The sequence below is a fragment of the Charadrius vociferus genome, unplaced genomic scaffold, assembly GCF_000708025.1.
Source record: "Charadrius vociferus isolate BGI_N301 unplaced genomic scaffold, ASM70802v2 scaffold19, whole genome shotgun sequence".
NCBI lineage: Eukaryota > Metazoa > Chordata > Aves > Charadriiformes > Charadriidae > Charadrius > Charadrius vociferus.
The window spans coordinates 4894130-4910407 of record NW_009650173.1 but is presented as its reverse complement, the minus strand read 5'-3'; the positions used below and the strand labels follow the sequence as shown (position 1 = coordinate 4910407).

General features: G+C 35.9%; 1 protein-coding gene across 1 annotated transcript in view; it reads left to right on the top strand.

Annotated features, from left to right (window-relative positions):
* METTL15 (methyltransferase like 15) overlaps nucleotides 1-16278 on the top strand; it is a 98045-nt gene that overhangs the window by 28630 nt on the left and 53137 nt on the right. Inside the window, 2 exon segments of the mRNA XM_009892707.1 lie at nucleotides 13207-13240; nucleotides 13243-13300. Coding sequence (XP_009891009.1) covers nucleotides 13207-13240; nucleotides 13243-13300 — 92 coding nt within the window.

The following is a 16278-nucleotide window of genomic DNA, read 5'->3' as shown; positions in this document are numbered from 1 at the left end:
CACCTTAAGATGGTGAGTTTCAGAAACCTATTTTTAATATGTTCAGATATGAGTTACAAAGAACAAAATTAAGGAGCAGCTCAGAGAAGAAAATTTGACAAATTGGTTATTGGAAGAAAATGTTATAAACTTATTGCATGAATAATGTTAAAAACAAATGGGAGATTATTCTCAGATCACTGCCTTTTGACTTCCTCTTGTAGAAGAATAATATATTTGAAACATATTTGAAAATGTGTAACTTTTTTGAAATATCCATTACTTAATCAGTAAGGAATATTATATGAAATAATACTATTAAAAGAAAATTATTTAAAGTGTTCAGGTGATTAGATTTTTTGGTGTTGAAGGTAAGTTACTGCTCTTCATAAGAACTTTCATAATGTAGTTGAATTGGTAGCTGTGTACAATTTGTGATCTTGTATTTACGCTTCAGCCCAAGGTGAGCAATAAAAATAAAGTCTTTTGCAAGGAGATTTTTTTTCTGCTGGAGGCCTTTTGGTTAGGTTTTTTTGTTTGGTTGGGGTTTTTCTGGTGTTGTTTTTTATTTATTACTGTGGTATACTCGAAAGCAAATTGACCATATATTTGCATTAACTTATTTTCATATAATGGTGCAATTAGCAGAAGGACCGTTACCAGTAATCATTATTTATAATGTTACAAAGTTAGGTAATTATCTAATGATGGGAGAACATTTGTGAGATTTGTACATACTGTAGATTTTTAAGCATGTTAGTCCGATCAGAGTTGTAAATTGAGTCCAGCCATGAACTTCAGTTGACAGGAAAAAGACTCCGTATGTCTTTCAGACGAAAAGTGATCCTACTTCCATTAGTCTCTTTTAAATAGATTGTTTGTTACCATAATAAGATGTTCCAAAGTCAACACCGACATTTTGGATTGTTCTGTGTAACTGAGCTGGTGTAAGTGACTTCACCCGGTGTGACTTTGCAATGGCACTGCAATTAATAGGTTTGGGGTTTTTTGTTTGTAAATGTCAATTTAAATAAGTTTTTAAAGTAATGCTTTTCATTTTATTCCTACATAAATATGCTCACAGTGACCTAAGGGAAATAGTTCACTAGGAACTTTGAACTATATTCTTTTATTTGCTGCACACAATGACCTTCATAATTTGTTGGAAATAATTGTAAGAGTAACTTAAAATGCAAAATAATCCCTGAAATAAACTCCATGTAAAGAGATTTGAAATTACTTCCTTTTCATCTCTGACAAAGGTATACCTTAATAGCGCCTTTTAAATTCTTGCAAAATTAAAGTTTAGCTTCGTGCTGGTTATTATCACTTTCTGGGCTGTGTTGTTTGAAATGTGCATTATGAAAAGACAGTCCTAAATTTCATTTTTCTTTTCCTTTAGATTTAGTCATAAACATGATCTGTCAAAACTGTTCCCACAGATGTTGACATGTGGCTTCAAAAGTGATGAGCTGCAGAACAAAAATTTTCTGCATGTACCTCAAATAACATCTTTGAGGCTTATGTTAGAAGTTTTGCTGAACTTTGCAAAAACTAATCTTAAAATTTCTTTGAGAAAGCTCACGGTCCACATGGGAAAGAAGGTGAAGTGGATTAAAGGCAAGCGCTGTAAGAAATGTGAATGTTGAATATGTGATAAATGTTAGTGAGAAATGTTTTTTTTCTTTAATGTGAAAAAAAAAAATCCAGAAGGATAGAAAAATATGGTTAGCTTGCCTTTTCAATTATTGTATTCAGCATGTCAAAACAATATTTTTAACGTGATCGTCTTTTGAGAGCTGTATGGGATAATCTGCACTGCCAAAATGTGATTCAAAAATCAACAGTTTGTAGACATCTATAGTTGGCCTGAGTTGTGTATGCTTAGGAGGTGACATGGAAAAAGAAGGTAGGAGCAATGTACTGTTAATGTCCTTCTGTTGGTGAACAATTTAGTAGCAAAAAAACCCCAAAGCTTTTTGGCTTTCTTCTAAAATGCTTTGCTGCACAAAACAGATGCTTTGTCCATTCATTCAGTTTCTTATGAAAACATCTGAATTAGAGCATAACTTCATCTCATAAAAATTATCTTTTCTGCTAATTAAAAGTCACATTCTGCAACAAGTATGTGGTTTTGGTAGTGTGGGGATACTTAAAATCGCATTGGTCCCAGAAGGAGATTAACTGCTTTGTATGGAACTAACTTTTTGCCATGTTAAGGCACTCGGGCAAACTTAACTTTTAGAGATCCATGGTACATGGCTTTCCAGCTTCTGCTACCTGAATTAATTTTGGTAGTACAATGTAGAATGTGTGTACGCGCACAGTTTAATATTCATGAAACAAAATGTTTGTCCAAAAAAGTAAGCTTTTGCAGATGATTGTAAATTAATTTGGACAAAATGGATTAGTATAGGTTTTTTTTCTTTACTTAGAAAGCTAGTTTTATCATTACTGTGTATTATATAAAATTTTCAAATGGCATTTTTTTTACTGTTCATTGGTATGCATGTAACTGTTTCAAAGAAAGGTAACCTGTAGAGGCCTTCTGAACTTTATATCTATCTCCTGTACATTAAAAAGTATTAGAAAAGGAAATAATAATATTTTTCTGTTCCTAAAATTATCATGTAGTAAGTATATTGCTGCATGTCGCAACATGGGAAGTTTATTTCAGTTAGGATAGATTTATTTGTGTTTTCTGAAGACATTTTTGTTTCTCAATACACTTGGGCAGTTATCTTAAAATTAAGGCACTTGAATATGCCCATGAATTCCTGTTTTTTTTTAAGGTGCGCAGTAATCTCATATTGTAAAGCATTTTGATGAAGTAAAAATGAAGAGGAATTGAAGAAAAACCTCAACAGTACACAAGCGCTGATACTTTTTTTTTATTGTACCCCAAAGGATATCAGGATAGCTGTTTAAGAGGCCTGAATGAAATGTTTGTAACTTAATTCTGGGAAGTAGTCTAGATTTCAAAGCAACAGAGCATTTTCTTCTAAGTTCTGTTGTATTGATCAGATGTATTTTGGGATGAAAAATACTTGCTCATGCACTGAAGTTGTAATTGGTCTTCCATTGAAATTGAGAAAATGAATTGGAATAGGATGAGCCATATTTATTTGTTCTCATCAATTACTACTACTAGCTGTGAAGATGGAGACTGCAAATCAGAACAGTTCTAAGATTAATATTTTTTTGTTAAACACTGGAATTTTCCAAATGGTAGTTCTTCTTGCGACTGGAAATTTGTATATGTATGCATATTTATGCATGCGCTAGCTGTGTTATTGATAGTCTCTGGGGGTCAGAACCAATATGTTCGCACCCAGAGGTTCCCACCCATCCTCCGTGCATAGCAATCTTAACATTTGTTATAATTCTGTGTAGAGGGTGGATGTGGAGCGAGCTGTGGTTTTGGGAGGGTTGCCTTCTTAAAACAGTGTTTGCCACGAGCTCCTAACAGAAGCCCATTTAGGATCCTGGGCGTTCTCAGTCCAACCTCTTGGCTGGAATAGGGTTTGAAGTCTCTTTGGTGGATTGCCATCCTCTTCCATACTATGAGTAAGTTCTGTTTTGCATTGTGGTTGTCACTGATGGAGCGATATACTTCAGTCATAGTGAGAAGCAGCGATATGTTTATTGCTATAAAACAGGGATTTAACTAAGTTTGATATCAAATGTGACAGTGTTTTAACAAGATTTGATGTCAAGGTACACTTGGTTGTTTACTTCATAGAGGACAGGGTCAGAGAGAAGTGTCAGGGAGACCGTCCCATTGAGTTGAGGTTCAGAAAGGACCCCCTTACTTTCTGAACTCCTTCTCAGAGAGGAGTCTAGGTACAGCTGGATGCACTCCTAGTCCCAGAGTTGGTCAATGATTTATGTCTAAAGGATTATATATGTGAAATCAATCCTTTGTATCACGTAGCTAAGATTTCGAAGTTTAGCATGCTATTAGTCACTTACTGAGGATCTGTTGCGGGAAGGAAGCTCTGAATCTTGAGAAGTAACCTTGAGAGGTGTCCCTACTTGAGGAGAGATCCTGGTGTGCAGCCTGCTGCTGTGCAGGAGAGCTCAAAGGGCTCTTGGGCTGTTCAGTATTTAAGGGGATAAGATGATTGATCTATAGTCGTATTTGCTTATTAACTCCAGTACCAGCATTGCTCAAGTTAGCCCTTGGCTGTTGTGTTGTTATATGTCTCCCTGAAACCACATTGAGATGGATGGAGCCATTATGACCACCACGGGTGGTGATCACTTGGGCAGGGTTATGGGAGATAAAGGTCAGGTTGGTGCGCGGGGGTGGGGAGGGGTAGCACACCGTCACAATGGTTTAACGGAATCCCTACTTTTAGAAGCTTGGAAGGAAGTATGTTAAAGTTTGGATGTGTTTTTCCTTCCTCTTAGCATCACCTTTTAGATTTTTACTTCTGATGAATTTTCTGTCTGTGTTTGTAACTATAGGTTCAGTGAGGTTGGTGTTAACAAAGGCCAGCACTGAGCAGTAATTTTCAATTTTTAACTGGTGAATTTTGAACTTTGCAGAAGGGAAGGAAAAGACTAAAGAACTGCAAAGAGACTCTGCCTTTTCCCACTGTGGACCTTAAAATATGTGCCCAAACAGTAATCTGTGTGCTTTGAGAAGCATTTGCTCCAGTAATTATTTTAAAAACGTCTACATTAATTCATACCTTTGCAGTGCGTATTTGTGAAAAAAGCAGTAATAAAAGCATACAGCAGATCAGCTTTTTCCTTGGAAAAAAAAGCACTGCTAGAAAACAATTCCTACAGAATTCCTTGTCATTGCTCCCCACTTCAACTCAATTTGTTATTCTCCTTACGTGTATGTGAGATAGTTCAGCGTATTAAAATGGTAAGCTGTGGCAAATGCAAGATGTTTGAACAAGAGGTCAGATATATTTATACTTTAATACACTTAGAGTTGATATTTGAAAAATAAAACAGAGTAGAAAACAAGTTGTGTTGTGACAATGAACAATTTCTGTTGTGAATAACAAGGAAATTCAGACAACAAGTTTAGAGAATATGACTCATCTGAGAAACACCAGGAGAATGAAGAGGCAAAAAACATCTTGCAATGTGTTGATTATTTTGTTTATGATATTACTTTTCTGTTCCTGGGATTTTTTTTCCCCACAAAATGATCGAATAGATCCAAATAAAATAAGAGTAAGCACTTAAATACCTACCAACAGTGTCTGGCAATGCAGTAATAAATTAAATATTTATTGTTAGCCTTAACAAGCATCTCAGTTCAAAATACAAGCATACTAGTAGTTTGACCTTCTTTGCATCTACAAGAAAACACTAGCACTTATTTCAAACATGGAAACTGTGTTATTGTGGCAAATGTTGGCTTGTCGTCCCACTAGGAAATGTCGGTGAAAGCGAAGAGAAGTGCTGTGACCTCGTCGTGATTGGCTTGGAATACACTAGTGGATGGTGGCTTTAGTATCGTACAAATATGTCATCGCTCTCATCACATAACCATTTATTTATGTGAACTTATTTTTCTTAGAATATCCAGCAAAACAATATGTCAAGAAAAATTACTGTTATTTTGACATTTGATTTTTCAATTGCGTATAAGAGTCTGTCTCCATTTTATTTTTCTTCAAGCAGTAGATACCAGGCTTTTTTTTTTTTTTTTTCCTTTTAATGAGCTGAAAAGTTAGGTAACATGGCTTGGGTGCTGGATGGTTGTTCTTCCCATCCTCTTTGCAAAGTTTCTTTCAAATAAATCAGTATTATATGGGTTTTGTTTGTTTGTTTCAAGCCTGTAAAAAGTAGAAAGAGTTCCATTTACTTTCAAAAAAAAAAAACGTTATGCAAGCACTGAAAAGATACTAATTTCATAATTGTTATTCTTTCTAACTTCTGATCTTTCTTCTGGAAGATAGAACCTGGGATGAGGGACTGTTGGGACTTGGGGCTGTGTTCTCAGCTGTGGCAGTGGGGATTGTGGACATATTTCCTTCCTCTACCTCCCGCAGGAAAGTTCTGTGATTCTAGTTTATTGGTTGTGAAGGCTGGTTTTGGGTGGGAGGACCTCCAGCAGGCATGTATCACTGTTAAAATTTTATATTCATATATAATATTGATATGGTCCTGGCGAAGTGCGTATTTTTTCCAAGTTAATTTTTCTTCTACTCATATTTTACACTTTGCATTCATATAGTTTTCTATTCTGCAAACAGCATTGCTCTTGACTTGCTGGTTTGCCCATCAGGAAATACCTCCTTCCTGTTAGCTGGAAGAGGTGCCTAATTAAGTGGAATTCTTGTCCCTTCTTTTGGGTTACTAGTGAGTAATGTTTTCCTCTTAAAACTACATCTGAACAGTTTTTGATAAGTATATCACAAATGGCAAAGTTGAATTACTTCTGCGTTGTAATATACGTAATACCAGTTTGTCTTTCCATGACTGGCCTGCCATTCTGTTTGACTGACATCATCGCCGTCTCCATTATCTTCCAAGTAATTTGCTCACGCTGTTTGACGGGCCTTATAAGCATTTAATTTCTGAGGAGGATACTCCAACAAATGTACTCTGAAGGGTACTGTAAAATGTTCTGCTCAGTACATTATCCTGTTATACTTGAATGAATGCCACTTAAAAAAAAAATTCTTTAGACAAGAAGGGAAAAATGCCAAAAAATATGATGCAAGAGCAGCAGAGGGGTATAATTGTATGGTTGTCCTTTCCGTGCGTGTGTGTAAGTCTTTGGACTTCCCCTCCTTCAGAGGGCTGGAGGGAGGAACTGTATTTTCCCAGGAAGATTGATTTGAGATTGAGGTTTGGTTTTTTTTAGTTTTTATTTATTTATTTCTAATCAGTGAACTTACTGTTAAGATGATTCAGGTGATAATGCTTGCTGAAGGCAGAGAGGATGGTTGCTAGTGATAGAGAATAGATTTATTTTTTTTAATAGAAAAAAATAGATAAACAGGGCTGAGGGTCAAAGAAAAAAGTAGTTACGCAGTGCACGATCATTTTTTGAGGAGTAAAAGGCTCTCTGTTTTTTAGTAGAAATTCCTGCTATCTGTTGGAAAGAGCAGTGGAGAATGCCTTATTTGTACTAGTTAATCATAGAATAGTAACGAGCTTCTGGTATTGTTCAAGTGTGAACAAGGTGAGACACAAGTTTGTCTGGACCAAATGGTAAATAGCAGAAGTCTGCCATGTGGTCAACGATGGAAAAGAGAGAGATTGCTCATGAAGTACTGATATCTGGGAGAGAAGACTGTTTGGCATTGCACTTCATGTACTATACTCCAACTCTTGGATATTTAGTACAATTTGTCAAAGTCCTTTTTGAGAGTATGTCAGGGTTGCAAGAGAAAGAAAAAGCGTTTTGTGAAAGATCAACTCATCACAATGGAATGATTGAAAGAATTCAGGTTAGTAGTGGAAAATAAGTTGTACATCTAAAGGAGGACTTTCAGAACATGACAAAGTTCTTGCCTTTAAAAAGAAAGCCAGCAAAGACTAGAAATTACTGGAACTAGTGAGAAAATTTGTATTTTACATATTTTAAAAATAAGTCTTATGTATTTTCCATTTATGTATGCCATGTTTGAATTTCAGTTTTGTATCAGTTCTGCAATATCATTTTGTTACACAGTAAATGAAAAATAATTGCAAAGGTATTGTGGTATAAATGTTATTAGATGCGGAACGTAATCAAGCGGAATTACAGGGGACTTCAGTCAGTAAAATGAAGTGCTTAAAAGGTATTTATTAGGAGATAGCTTGTCAGTGCAAAGTCTTGTATCCAAAAACGAGGGAGATGAACTCTTTGTATCTCTATAACTATCTTAAAGCTAGTTGTAAAATGAAGGCTATAAAGTTTTTGTTTGTTGCTATCTGTATGTCATGAAAGAGCCAAATGGTTTCTAAAATGTAGAGTCACAAACTGATTATAAAATTCCCGAGGGGAACTCTGATGGGGCTATCATAACGTAACAAGGGAACGGTGAGTCACTGCAGGAGGAATTCATGTAATAATCTTTTCCGGTATTTATAGGACCAGGAGGATAAAATGTCATTTAATTTTATTTGATTAAAAACTACTAGGCAAGAGAGAAAGAGGAAGAAAAAATGAAGCGTCTTTCCTTTATTTCAGGCATGAAAGATGAATGGACTATATAAAAAGCATATTATGAAGCAATACAGTATAGTGATTAATGTCAAATCTGATCAGTGCTCCAAAATAGTTGTGTTAATAATAAAATTATTTGATTACTTAAAATGACTTTTTTTAAGTTCTAGATGCAAAATGTTGCTTCTGAGTAGAACAGCTAGATGATGAGGCATCTGTATGAGTTCTTACTTGCTAGTTTAGGCGTATGTATCTGTGCAGTTCAAAGACTATCTGTGGAAGGTCTTTGTATACCTTAAAAAGTTATACCACAATGTACTTAATGTAGCCTTAATTAGGCTTGCTAGGATGCCAAAAATGCTTTAGCCTATTCTGTTAATGCCGGTGTCCAGCACTGTGTATTCCGTCCTGCAGTCTCTTCTGCTTGAATCAGACCTGTGTCCTCTTTGATGTAGTGCTCCCAATTTAAAGATCATTTTACAGTTGTCTGCTGCAGCTTAACGGTTTGATTGGTTTGTGTTGATCCTTTCAGAAAGGGCAATATAATTTGGCGAGCTTGTGTTTATTCATAGTAAACGCTTGCAGGAATTCTTAACTAAAGCTTTTAGATGCTGTCACAATATTGAGAGCTTCTCACTGTGTCATTGGACAATGATCCTCATCCTTTCTCTTCTTTCTTGTGCACTGCTAGTATTAATTTTTGGTTTATTTATAAGATATTTTGTATGGTTCATTAGTGTTTAGCATGTATAATGGGTTTATCAAGCTTAGAGGTTATCAAATTTAAAATTACTGAAAGCAGAGGCGTATGTGTGTGAGGAAAGGTGAGACTGTTAAGCAACATAACAAAGTATTCTTGAATGAGCCACGAGATCGTCAAAAATTCATTTGGGGAAAAAAAAACCCAAAGGTATTAAATATTTCTTAAATAACAAAATTGTCTGGATATACGCTTGGCCAAAAGGTCACTAACTCATCTTTTCATTTTCTGCTATTCAAACTTGGTGAAACAAAGGACCTTTTCCTTAGTACAGAAGTGTTGGTGAGAGAAAGGCACAAAGGATCAAATCTTTGTAAATACTTTGTAGAGACCACCAAAAAAGAATTAGATGTTTAGAAAATGAACAGATGTGCAAGAAATAAGCAAATTGCTAAACGTATTGATGAAGAAAAACTATTTTCTGGAATTTCACACTACTGGTGAGTTTAAGTGGAATAAAATTATTATTCCAAACTTTTTTTTTATTTTAAAGAAGATATAAGTATCTGCTTCTAGCACCTCCTATACCTGCCTTGACTCTTCACACCAACGTTGTAGGCCAGTTTCAGGAAAGGCAACATTGAGGTTTTCAACAATTTTAGTGTTCAATTTCTAGCTATGATATCAAGAGCATTTCTTTGTTTGTTTTTTAAACAAAACAACCAAACGCAACCCAGAAGATGTTACTCATGTTGCTTAAACCTGTTTTTCCAAAGAGGAATTATGATGTAATTTAGATTGGTTTTGATTGTTTTGTGTAACTGCAGAATGAGTGCTAATCCTAAATGACACTTGAGACTATTGTGACCAAGTGTCATTTCACCAAGTGAAATAGAAGATAAAAGTGAAAGGTCTGTTTATTGCTTATGTACATTACTTTTGGTAAGGATTAAATGGAAATAACTTGGGAGGAAATCAAGAATTTCAGATATTTCTTGGAGATTTTAAGAGTAATTTAAGAGGACTTGTATATTTTCTAGAATTCCTGGGATTTTTTGCAATTTTCTAAGATAAATGCGGAGTTAACAATTACACCTTTATATTAGTAATTTTCAGTATTGGGTGAGACAACACAGTTTTTTTTCTACTTGGTTTAATATCCCACTTAATAGCCAGTATTGGATTTTTACAAAGATAGTACAAGTAACAGTACAGTGCAAGAAAACCCCATACTGAATGGGCCAGGTATCATAAGAGAGGTTCTCTGAATCTGATCAACAGTGATAACGTGAGAGCTTGTAGAGAAAATAAATGTTTTCAGTAGCTTGGAATTTTTAATGTATTCATGTATTGTCAAAACCTAGCTAAATTCTTGTGGTTAGTTGTGTTTTAAAAATTACCCACCCTTTTCTGACTGTTTCAGTTTTGTGCTTATAAATTGGTTTCATTGAATATACTTTTTTTTTTTTCGTTGTGGCGGAGAATAAATCAGAATACTTATATAGGTTGTGGGAGCATTTATATTGTATGGATATTATATCCTCTGTAACATAACTTTGTCTTATACATATTGCTTACAAAAAAAAATATTCTGTGTCGGTTCTTTATTTCTTGGTATGAATGGTGCAATTTAATATTGGATAATGAGCCAACTAATTTTTTTTCCTGCGTGAACTTTGTGAAATATTATAGGAAAGTTCTGCTTCTAGAGCATAGGCTTAGGAAGCATAATGGTATAACACAAAGAAATTAAACCATGACAACCTAAAGATCTTAAAGGATCATAATTTTCACTTACTTTTAGCCACAGTAGAGTTGTATTATTAGTCTCATAAATATTAAGTTTTATTATTATGGGATTTCCATTAAAAAGGTTTTATTTAGGGTTTCTAAAAACTGTTTCTGGAAAAATTTTTGGCTCTTCCGTCATCGCCTTTGAATTTCTTTTTTCATCCAGAGGGATTTTGTGATTGAATCTTAATTCTTTCAAAGATTAAGTTACAAAATTTCCCTTAAAAGGTTGTTTACCTTTGGGGTGTATATTTTTGTAAATAAGTTTTGTTCACATGAATTTCTATTTAATATGATTGTGCTTGATAAGTGGTCTTCAAAAACTGTTTCACATTAAAAAAAAATAATTTGAGAAGTGAAAACAAACCACTCGGGTATTCATATTGAAGGATATGGAGAATTTGTTCTTCTAGTGTAGCTTGCATGGAGTCTTCCCCCCCCCCCCCCCCTGAGGTCAATAGGGGTCAGTTAAATCAACTGAGAGCAAAGAGTTAGAGGAATTTAGAGATGCAGAAAGTAGAGAAGATGCTCTTCAGTCGCATTTCTACTTGGATTTAAATACGCTGTCATAGAACAATAAAAATCTATCTTTCTAAACTTCAGTGTGTTTTCCCTAGAGTATAGGATTATAGATACTTTCTTAGTAATTCGAAAGGGAAATAATTCCTAAGTGGAATTTCAGTCATACTACCTCTGAATTGCTAAGTGAAGAGCCAGTTATTTCTGTCAACAAAATAGTTCTTGACTTTTAAGCAGTTAAATACCAGTGTTGTCAGGCCAAAGGCGGAAAGTGTGTGGGGCAGCTTCTGGAAACAGTACGGCTGTTTTACAGATAAGAAAAACTTAAATCTTTAAGTTCTACCTTATTTTCTTGTGTTTTTCCCATGAGTGGAATTTTATAACCCAACCTGCTTTCATTCAAGGTGGTTGACTGTGTCCCAAGTCATCGTTTCATAGGAAAGTCTCAGGAGCAAAGCCTCCTGGTCAGCCTTTTGGTCAAATGGACTCTGTCTACAGAAATCTCTCTGGAATGAGCCTACAGAAACTGCAGAGCCATCAGGAGAGCAGTGTTCACCTTTTCGGAGTCTTATCTTGGCTGCCCTTCTCGTTCTTCCTTCCTTTCTCTTGTTGGTAGGGGCTGCACACTGGTTGCTCAGTCTCCCTTCTTTGCAGGCAAACCATTTGCTCCAGGCGTTCTCCTCTGTGAGGTGGCTGGGAGTTAACCAGTGTTTTGAAGTCTCCTTCTCTCTGTGTGCAGTTTGATGACCCTGCAACCCTTCTCAAGTAGAGACAGGAAGCCTTTTTTGGGGTTTTTTTGTGAAGTTTTTTATGGCAGGAATGTGAAATTTCCGTTTATTTTCAGGAACTCTGAGTTCTGAGAGACTTGCTTATAGGAATGTCGATACCCAATTTTACTCTACTTGTGCTGAATCTGTACCTATGTGTGTTTTAGTCAGACTTCATTCAAAGTTTCTTCACCAAAAGGGTTATCAAACATTGGAACAGGCTGCCCAGGGAAGTGGTGGAATTGCCATCCCTGGAGGTATTTAAAAGATGGGTAGACATCGTGCCTAGAGACATTGTTTAGTGCTGGTTTTGGCAGTGTTTCGTTGATGGTTGGACTCGATGATCTCAAAGGTCTCTTCCGACCTAGGCAATTCTATGATTCTATGAATGCGTCATCATTTTTAGTCCAGAAGACTGGAGAGGATGGCTGTGTCTGCCTAGTATTACTAAAGGTCTTCCAGTCTTAGTCTGTGTATCCAAAAAACCAGACCTGGTATATGTTCATGGGCAGTAAGAATTCCTCAGAAGCAAGGAAATATATGTTGTTTATCAAAAGGTGTTACTCAAGCCCATAGAGAATGTCACACCAGCAATTGAAATGGCGCTGCTATGAAGGTGGGTATGCCTATGCTATTCTGCATCTAATTAACACATGTAATGATGGTAGAGAAGATATAGCAGGATTGGGCTTCAGCGTATCGTAGTAACCTAAATACATAGCTTTGTCCTTGCAAAGGGAAACCGAAATCAATGGTACTGTGTCTTGAAAACTTGTGTTTTCTGTGCTCGTCAGGTTAGTTCCAGTCAGGATATATATGTGCCTGTGCTGCCATCACACTTTGATCTGTGGTATGAAACTATGATAGTGTTATTTCTTTAATTGATATACTTCAGCTTTCCTTTTAGAGACACTCTCACAAAGCAGATGGTGCTGATCACTTGCTGCAGTCCCATGTCCTATATATCTTTGTATCCATTAAAGTGAGAAAGTCCAAACAAAGCAGTCAAACACGTGGCTTTCCTCTAAACTCAGGATGCCAACACATGGCAAGAGTACGAAGCTGCAGTTGGTTGCACCAAATTATTGTCCTTTTGTTCTGGAAGGACTGGGGGGCAGGTCGCAACCCCTAAAAAGATTACTCTGACATGATTGCAATTTTGCACAAAATCGGAAAATATTTCCAAAAAGGCATTGTGACTATATTGAATGGTATGTTTTCCTCCAGTGTGTAAGACAGATTAACGAAAGAAGCTTTCAATCAACAGCTGGTTTATCACTTGTCTACTCTAAGGTAACGGTGTTGTCTTTCTTACTCAACAGCGTTTCCTTGATATGACGTTTGGAGCCGGCGGTCACAGCTAGACAGGGACCCCACGGCTTATAAAATAGCTCAGCAGCTTCCAGAATCGTACCCGTAAGTTGTCTTCTCCTGTCTTAAATACGGTCAAGATACGGTTGATACTGTGGTATTATATACACAATTTAATATATTTATTATAGTTTTAATACATAGTTTTTAATGGCTTATTGCGGGATAGCATTATGTGCTGTATGTACCCCGTTAAATAGGAGATCCAATTCAATTTATTTATAAGTATTTGCATGCAAGTTCTTCTGAGGTTTTTGGAGTTAAATGCATATTCTGTACTCTGTTAATTTTGAGTATGCATCAAGTATCAAATTTTATATTTAAAAATTGATTTAAAAAAGATTCATGTGCTCTGCTTGCTTTGAGATGATTCTGATGGCAGAGTTGTACAAAAACGTACACATTGTGCTAAATATTTCCCAAAAAAGGATGGAATAATAGACTTTTAAATTAAATAATGAGGTAATTTAAATATGGCTTGTGAATATTTTAATTTTTAAAAAACAAAAAATGATTGTAATTCAGTATTAGGTTTGCTAAATATTTTGCCACTGGCTTCAGTGGCAAATTTAATAAGCTACTATTTCTGTGTAAAGCTCATGCTTCAATTTTCTTTTTAAATAGAGTGCTGAATTTGCTAAATGAACAATTGCTAAATGCAAATTTCTTTCTTAAATTTTTTTATTTATACCAAGTTCTTGTTCCTTTGTTCAAGGAACTGCCCTGTTGGAGCATGACTGCATTCATGCAGAAGTGTGCAGTATGTAGAGTTGAATATCAGCTTTTCAGAGAGTGCTGCTGTTTAAATTTGACCAAGAAGTAAAAATATGTAGATACAAATTTAAATAATATGAAATAATTAATACTTAAGAAATTTACGGTAAGTAGGAAGGAGAGGACAATTACTGTCAGGTTGAAAACATTAATTATTTCAAAAGAGATTTTACGTGAGGAAAAGCAAACCTTTCCAGTAAGAAGAAAACTGGAAGAGGCGGATGAAGAAACACCTGGCTGTTCAGTCGTATTTCCCCATGTGAAAAGGAGTTCTAAGATAGCAGTGCTATTCAAACAATGCAGAAGGTATCCCTCACCTTTTCTGAAAGAAGAGGCTAAACTGTGCATTCCTTTTATCAAGTGCCGTTGTCAGAGGCCCAGTGGGAAAAATGCAAGCATGTGACAAGAAAGCATAGCTCAGTTTCTAGTCATCCTAGTCTAGGAGACCACTTAAATATACTTCTCTAAATTTTCAGTTCTTTGTGGGCTGAAGTGACATGCGGAGTGTATACTTATAAATTTGTGGAATTCATCTCTCAACTGTTATTTCTCCAGAGAATGCTCTTTTTGACAGAACAGTGTGGAGGATATTGGCAAGGAAAGTCCATTTTCTTTTAAACCTCGCCTGCAAACACGTTCCACCAGGTGTCGTGGGAGTTCTAAAGTCTTCTGTTCTTTGTGCCATAGAAAAAAAAATAGTACGTGTAGTCCAAATTAAAGCTAATCTTATAGCAAATACGAATTTTCAGAAGCATTCATACAACATAAGACAATGATGAACAGTCCTCTGACTCAATATATGTTTATCCATAAAGTATCCTATGCAAACCTGGGTGTGAAGGAAGTTAATTTTCCAGATAGATGAAGGAATTTTACAAGCGTTGGATGTTGTTCTGCCCATGACTGACATTGTTAATTCTCTGCTTGCTTATGTTTGTGAAAAGATGAGCTTTAATCAGTATAGTATTACAGTTGATGTAACTTACTATGGCTTTATAAACAAAAGAGGTCTCCTAGTTCCTATTTTTGTTCATAAAAATCATATAAACTTGGTTACTTGGACTCCAGACATGGTGTTGTACACCTTTACGGACACAAGTTATCATTAGAATGAAGTGGATTCTTAAATAACATAGCGTGAAGTTGTCAGTAAAAAGTCTTAGTTACTGAAAGATGACTGCATGCCACTTGAATATATATGGTAAGATACAGAGCAGTATTCTTAATTGTTTTGGTGTTTTCCCTCATCTCGGGGCTTTCCTTTTGGAAAGCACAGGTGGGTCCTTTTTCAGAAGGTAAATAGATCTTTTTTCATAATAGTTTATGTTGAAAATGAAGGTAAAAGAATGTTCATATATGGTATTTTGAGTCATATATGGCTCATTATTAATCTGCTTTCCTTGGGAAGTCAGTTGCATAAAGCACTGTTAAATTAAAAGTGGGAAGGAGGAGGTATATAATCTATAAATAACAGGGAAAGGTAGGGTTTACTTACGAACCAGTTGTAGGTATAAAGGATTCACTTACATTATGAGATATGGAGCTTTCAAAAATGGATTTTTTTCTTTCAGTATTCATTAAAAGGTGGTTGATCTAATATTATGGGGTTTTATTGTCTATTTTCTGCCCTGTGCTAGAAATAAATCTTTTATCACAATTTTATCAGTTTAATTCAAATCTGCGTTGGCATCAAAAGCTCGGGAAATTCATCCAGCAGGCATCTTTATCTGGTCAGGTCTAACCTCAGGTGAAATAATTCCCTCATCTAGTTCACCAGGCAGCCCCAGAAGTAGCTGTGCTAGCTTAAAAATGGCAGTGGCAGCGTGCAGTTGCAGGCTGAGAGGAATGCAGGGCTCTCCCTTCCGTAAGAAGCGCAACCATAGACGCAACTGACTGAAGAACTGCAGCACACAAGTGTGTGTTTCTCCATTGGATGTTTTTCTGTTATAGGGCTTTTTCTTTTTCACCTCTTCTATTTAACATTGCTCTTTTGGGAGAGGGTATTTGGCTTGCTGAAGTGCTTCACTCCCTTTGGAGGTGATGGCACGTAGAGGGGAAAAGGCCGTTTTACGGGGCTGTAACCAGTAAAATCTGATTCCCGCTATGTCTGAAATTGTGAATGCAATGGGCAAATCGGAAGTCATACATCAGTTGAATTTTCTGTTGCCTTTTTGTTTCTACTTAAAACAGAATATTGTACCTGTTTCATTGGGGATGTTAATAAATTCCAGCATATCAACTACACGGCG